This window comes from Scyliorhinus canicula, chromosome 7 (assembly GCF_902713615.1).
Source record: "Scyliorhinus canicula chromosome 7, sScyCan1.1, whole genome shotgun sequence".
Taxonomy (NCBI): domain Eukaryota; kingdom Metazoa; phylum Chordata; class Chondrichthyes; order Carcharhiniformes; family Scyliorhinidae; genus Scyliorhinus; species Scyliorhinus canicula.
Genome location: NC_052152.1, coordinates 87278844 through 87285854, shown reverse-complemented (window position 1 = coordinate 87285854; position 7011 = coordinate 87278844). Strand labels below are relative to the sequence as shown.

General features: G+C 47.6%; 1 protein-coding gene across 2 annotated transcripts in view; it reads right to left on the bottom strand.

Annotated features, from left to right (window-relative positions):
• Window positions 1-384: 384 nt before the first annotated feature.
• Window positions 385-7011, bottom strand: part of c7hxorf58 (chromosome 7 CXorf58 homolog) — a 64725-nt gene continuing 58098 nt past the window's right edge. The window contains exons 8-9 of one of the 2 annotated variants that reach the window (XM_038802377.1): window positions 4976-5120; window positions 385-826 (exon numbers count right to left, since the gene is read on the bottom strand). In XM_038802377.1, the coding sequence (XP_038658305.1) occupies window positions 653-826; window positions 4976-5120 (319 nt within the window). In that variant the 3' untranslated portion in view covers window positions 385-652. The remainder of the gene's footprint in view (window positions 827-4975; window positions 5121-7011) is intronic. The other variant, XM_038802376.1, reaches the window with a different exon arrangement.

Sequence of the window (7011 nt, the reverse complement as noted above, 5' to 3'; positions counted from 1 at the left end):
TCCAGACTTTTTCCACTCCTGGTTTCCACACATTCTCTGAAATGGCTGCTCTTTAGCTTTTTCCCTTCGTCATGTTGGGATGCATTTTTAGTGTCAGCGGGCTCTTTTGGGCAAAAAGAGCCTATTTTTCAGGTTTGTGAGAAGAGAGCCACCTGATGTGCAAGTTCTCAGCGCATCCCTGTCACCAGAAGTACAGTTGACAATATATTAAGGGGTGGTTAATTCCCATGTTTCATTGTGCAGCATGAGTCACATCTTCAGAAGAGAAAGGGAAAAAGATTTGTAGGGGTGGAGGGAAGAGTGAAGGAAGGGCAATGTTGATTGCAGCTTCTTGCAACAATGTAATCTACTGTTACATAGAGCACTTAATTTCATGCACTTTAATGCTTAACATTTACACTGAAGACTTAAAGTCATTCAATTTACAATTCATCATGTGTGTATCTAACAGATCAATTCTGTGTATACAATCCAAACGTTAATAGAATACAGCTTGTACATAGTGTGTCAAAGTGAAAGCTAACGAAAAAAGCCCTTCAAAGGATATTGCTTTTTCTTAACAGTTGTTAATAGTGCTGACAATGCAACAATCAAAGTGTGGCAGCCCACATGTCACTTTCAAGAGTCTTATTTCAGTCAGGGAAAGGTGCATCTAATAGTCAAGTGAAAGCTCCTGGGTCCAAGTATAGAGTTCATCCACTTCAAGCTCCCACTCTTCATCCGAAGCTAAATAAGCAATTTGACTTTTCTTATCTTGATCACAGCTTGTGACAAACTGAGAGCCATCCTGTGCAGGACTATGTTGAGTGGGTTTATTTAGTTCATCCTGGAAATCACATTGATGCAGAGTCATTGTTTAAAGAAAGTCGAAACAAAACCATCAACAAATAGGGTCTTAACATCTGATGACAGTATTGATCTTTGTTTCCAAATAGGAAAGACATTTTTAAATTTTGGAATAGCCCTCATTGTAATTTTTCTTCTCTAATAAGGTAATCAATCATCTGTCAATGGTACAATATACTAGTGCCCAATATGTATGTGGATTGATATCGTACATTAATTCAGACAATGCTGAAGTAACTCCACCTCGCTTGTCTTGCCTTGCTCCCTAACCTTAATAGAGAACAGCAATATAAGGCCACAGCTGGAACTTTGTGTGCAATTCTAGTCACCACATTAACGGAAGGACATGATTGCTGTCGAGAGAGAGATTTGCAAGAACGATGCCGGGGCTTGACAATTGTAGATGTACGAGGACAGATTGGACAAGCTAGGCTTGGTTTCTTTAGAACAGAGGAAGCTGAGGGGTGACCTATTTGAGGTGTACAAAATGATGAGGGGCCTAGATAGGGTAGGCTGAAACAACCTGTTTCCATCTAACTAAGGGGTCAATTACTAGGGAGCATAGATTTAAGGTGAATGGCAGAAGGATTAGAGAGGATAAGAGGAAAAGATTTTCCACCCAGAGGGTGGTGGACATCTGGAATTCATTGCCTAAATTGCGAGTTGAAGCAGAAACGTTGAACTTATTTAAAAGGTACCTACAAGGCTCCGGACCTGATACTGGAAAGTGTGATTAAAATGAATGGATGGAAGGGTGGTGCAGTCGTTAGCACTGCTGCCTCACAGTGCCGAGGATCCGGGTTCGATCCCGGCCCCAGGTCACTGTCCGTGTAGAGTTTGCACATTCTCCCCTTGACTGTGTGGGTTTCATCCCCATAACCAAAGAAGTTCCAGGTAGGTGGGTTCCATTTAAATTGTTCCTTATTTGAAAACATTTTAAAAAATAAATGGATGGTTTATTTTTTTCAACCAGTGCGGGTACGATGGCTGAATGGCCTCTTTCTGTGCTGTAATGTTTCTATGATTTTCTGGTAAGCAAAACCTTCAATGCAAAGTCCTTTATTATTGCATGTGAATAAGGTTCCGAGATATCCTGCACTTTACATAACCCACACAGGCAAAGAGGTCTTATCTAGCAAAACTCCCTGATATGTACTAAATTCACTGGTCCTTATAACTTGCCCAGTAATCCTTTCATTGTGCCCATCAACGTGAGGATATGCTAGGAATGGAACACCTAATGGCAGCAACATGTATTCTCAACAACACCTTGCATTAATCTTATTCCCTTAAAGTAAAAAGAAAGTTCGAAGATGGTGGTTTACAAAGGGTTGGAAAAGTAAGATCAAAAGATAAAGATGTTAAGCTTTGAAGTGGAGATGTTGGCATCGGACTGCAGTGAGCACAGTGAGAAGTCTTACAACACCAGGTTAAAGTCTAACAAGTTTGTTTCAGATCACTAGCTTTTGGAGCACTGCTCCTTCCTCAGGTGAATGAAGAGGTATGTTCCAGAAACTATACAGACAAAGTCAAAGGTGAAAGACAATGCTTTGAATGCGAGCATTTGCAGGTAATTAAGTCTTTACAGATCCAGAGATAGGGGTAACCCCAGGTTAAAGAGGTGTGAATTGTCTCAAGCCAGGACAGTTGGTAGGATTTCACAAGCCCAGGCCAGATGGGGGGGGGGGGGGGGGGGGGGGGGGGGTGTGAATGTAATGCAACATGAATCCAAGGACCCAGTTGAGGCCGCACTCATGTTTGCGGAATTTGGCTATAAGTTTCTGCTCGCCAATTTGCGCTGTCGCGCATCCTGAAGCCCGCCTTGGAGAACGCTTACCTGGAGATTAGAGGCTGAATGCCCTTGACTGCCGAAGTGTTCCCTGACTGGAAGGGAACATTCCTGCCTGGTGATTGTCGCGCAATGTCCTTTCATCTGTTGTCGCAGCGTCTGCATGGTCTTGCCAATGTACCACGCTTCGGTACATCCTTTCCTGCAGCGTATGAGGTAGACAACATTGGCCGAGTCGCACGAGTATGTCCCGCGTACCTGGTGGGTGGTATTCTCACGTGTAATGGTGAGAACGTGAGAACATCACCCACCAGGTACGCGGTACATACTCGAGCGACTCGGCCAACCATGGTGCAGACATTGGGGAACTGCCAGGGATGACAGAGCCAGATGATGAAGGGCAGCCAGGGCTTGAACCAGCTGTCCCTCTACCCCAACATCACACACGTAATATCCGAACACCCAGCGGCTGGGACACAGCTCTGGGGACATTTCCACGACTGGAGGGTGGGTGAGTGCCACGGGGAGGGGGGCGATGCCTGGAGAGATGGGCACCAATCAGGAGAGGGGGCCCTGACTGCCAACCTAGACCTGTCCAATGGAATGGCGATGGTGGGCACCAGCTCCCCCGAGTTCCACCTCCTGATGAGACCGCGTCTCAAGGTCAGCACATGGGACAGGGAGCGGAGTTTTGGGGGTGGCATCACCGGGAGTGGGATATTGTACAGAACATTAAACTCCTTTTTGCACAACCATTATGATGCCTTTGTCACTTTATTCCGCAATGCTGGCTGACCCCCCATCTCTCCAGGCATCCCACCCTCCCCATGGCACGCACCCACTCTCTGGCCGTGAGCATGTCCCCGGAGCTGTGTCCCATCCCCTGGGTGTTTGGACGTTGCGTGTGTGATGGTGTCTCCCGCAGATTTCAAGCAGTGTTGAGGTATCAAGGTATGATTGGGATGCCAGGCAATGACTCCCACATGCTACGTGGTCCGCCCACCCACGGGAATCCAATTGACATCTGTGAAGTGCTCACTTAACCACAATTGCCTTGCCAATTCCCTATCAAATAGTCTTTAGCTGTGCAGCCAGAGGCTTCTGCAGTGGGGAGTATGGGTGATCAGTGGGGCAGGGGTTGCCCCAGGAACGAGTAAACATGATCCAATTTTGGCTTGGTGGTGCCACAAGCAGTTGTACGCCCGGTTGCATCCCCCCCCCCCCCCAAAGCGCCTCCCCCCACCCCCTCCCCCGCTGAGCACTGGGGTGGCAAGTTCAGCGCCCCCGTCTCTTTGCCTGTGAACAAAGATGGCTATTCACCTCAACTCCCCACAGAAGCCCTTCCACCAATTTCATGTTTTTCAAAAGAAGTACTAATCGGCGGCAGCGTGACCACTTGCTGGGGTGGCTGCTGAATGACAGAAGGCCATTGGATGATGGGTCGTTCTCGTTAATTATATGAAAATGGGGCTTAAGGGCTTATTGGTTTCTTTCAAAGTTACGGCGAGATCCCGATTTCGCCGACAGGAGCAGGCTGGTTGCATCGCAAACTGTTTGGCGCACAGCGCAGTTATCATTTTTGACCTGTCCCGTGATTCACTGGCCTCGTTACACTTGAGCAAGAGCATAACGAGGCCAGAGAATTGCGCCCATGGAATTTATAGATGAGGGAAAAACAAGGCTAAGTGTTTCAGCAATAGTCAAACTGAACGAGATGTGACTGCAATCATGGCCGCTTTTGAACAACAGGGTAAGGCAGAACAGGCTACTACGATTTTGTACAATCTGGTTCAGTCCAAGTGAGTGGCTGAGGAGGAAGACGGAATCACTGGAAGGAGTGCAGGATTTTGTGGTTGAGCTAAAAGTTATGATTTCAATCTTCCAAACATTTCATTAGGATAAGTTGTGACACCATGAGAGTGACAGCACAGAGGTGGTCAGGGAATGGACAGGTGGAGTTGGAGGTCCCAATGTAAAAATGGAAGCTGTTATCAGATCATTTCACAAAGCGGGTTATGTAGATAAGAAAGAGGAATCGACCATGGATACATCCTGGGGGAAGTTTGGAGGTGATGATGCAGAAGTGAGATGCGAAGGCTCTGCTGGAGATCAGCTGGCTGTGCTCAAAGGTAGAATTAAACCACACAAGCCCATTTCCAACGGGTGAAAACGGTAAGTGGACCATGTAATTGATCGCTTCACTAACTTACTTGATAAGTAAATATGAAATAAAATGAATTTAACTTTTGACAAACACTAGATTAACCCATGCAGTCATCATTCTTTAGAGAACAAAATATAGGGAATTAAAACATTGGTATGTAAATCACATGGTTTTACCTGCTTGATTTCATCCAAACCATACATCTTTCTCATTTTGGAAACTTTTAGTTGTGTTTTGTAAGAACGGCGCTGTGACTCTCTTGATGTTTTTGACGATATTGAGGATCGCCGTGGAGGAAATTGTGTGGCTGGACATGGTGATCTAGGAAAATAAACATTGAAACATAGATCTTTCTACGCAGGTTTTGGTATTTTTCTCATCAACAAGCTCCTAGTTTGTCTGTACAGAGTATCTTGCGTGTAAATGGGGATGACTGGCAGGGTTATGTAGCTAATGTGCATGTGGTGATGCAAAATTTCCATCCACCCAATTCATTTTCTCTCCAGTAACTGGTTTAAGCACTCCCAGATTAGTCTAGACTAGAGCTGCCCAAAATATTGCACAGCAGGGGCAAACTGACTGTGTGGAAGATCAGGAAGAGATTTCCTGAGTGTCCCCATGAATGGATTCACTGTGCAATATTATCAGTGCACCAGACTTGTGACCCCGACACCGTCCATCAACCTTTCTTCGTGAGAATTCCAAATATCTCTGATGCAAATCATGGACCTGAAACATCAACTGTTTCTGTGCCAGTCATGCTGAGTGATTCTGGCATTTTCTGTTTCTATTTCAGAATTCTGACATCCGCAGTATTTTGCTTTGCGTTACCAAAGTTCTCAATCTCTTTGGGAAACTAGTCTGATTCTGGTGTCCAGGATCACTTGCAGCCAGCCATCTCCTTAGCTGCAGTCCTCAACAAACCTGATGCTTTCTGTGTCTGGGAGGTAAGAACAGCCTCCGGCAGGAGGAAGGGGGGAGGGACCCACTTGGGCAGTGTCCCCTGGAAACCTGGCAGCGCACTCTTGCCACTGCCAGGGGCAGGCCCTCTGGGAGCTACTATTGGGGGTTCCCCTTGAGTGTGGAAGGGGTTGCCCTGGTGCTTGTGCGGGGATGAGGTGTTGCCACGGTGCGTGTGTGTGGCGGGGGGAGGCAGGAGATGGTGTTGCCCTGGTGCTTATGTGTGTGTGGGTGGGGTGGGGGGGGTGAGGGGGAGGCAGGTGGTGTTGTGCTGGAGCTTGTGTGTGTGTGGGGAGAGTGTTGCCCTGGGGTGTGTGTGTGTATGTTGCCCTGCTCCTTTGTGTGCACGTGTGTGTGTGGGGGTGAGGGCAGATGGTGGTGTTTTGGTGTTTGTGTGTGTGTGGGGGGGGGGGGGGGGGGGGGGGGGGTGCCCTTGTGTGTGAGTTGCCGGCTCCTTTTGTCTGCACATATGTGTGTGGGTGGGAAGTTGCACTGGTGCTTGTATGTGTGTGTGTGGGGGGGGGGGGGGGGGGGGGGGGGCATGGTATTGCCCTGGTGCATGTGTGTGTGTGTGGGGGGGGGGGGGGGGGGGGGTTGTTGCCCTTCTGCTTTGTGTGTGGGGGTTTTGCCCCGGTTCCTCTGAACGTATGTGTATCTGGGGTTTGGGGGGGGGGGGGGGGGGGGGAGGAGACGAGATGTGGGAGTTCCCCATTGCATGCTGGGGGTACCCAGTGTCCATGGGGGCTGGGGTGAGTTTTGTTTTAATGCAGATTGAGATGCCCTTTAAAAAGTGAGCCCGATTACTGTGGAGCTGTCATTGCCGGCTCCATCTGGCCGCACCTCACCAGTGTGACACTGGAAGCCAGGCCTCCAGATTTTAGCGAGAGAATGTGGAGAGAAATCTCAGCTGTGCAACTGGAGAGCTACACGCCGGTTTTCTCGCTCCCAGCCAGCACAAAGTTCTGCCCATGAAGTTGGTTTCTAACAGGTGGGGCTGCTGCAAAACAACGGCTCATGATTTATGAGATTTGTCGAAAATTTCTGAATATTCCAGTCCCAACAGCTAAATGCTTCAAGAAGTTACATTTAGTTAACCATTTAAATATTAAAAAATGTCCTAAGGTGCCGAGACATAACAAATGCTGAGCCAAAGAGGAAGCAATTAGGAAGGTTGAATAAAAGTTTAGTCAGAGGTCGGATTTTTTTGGGTGGTGGGAAGTTGTTGAAGCTGAGCAATATAGATAGAGAATTT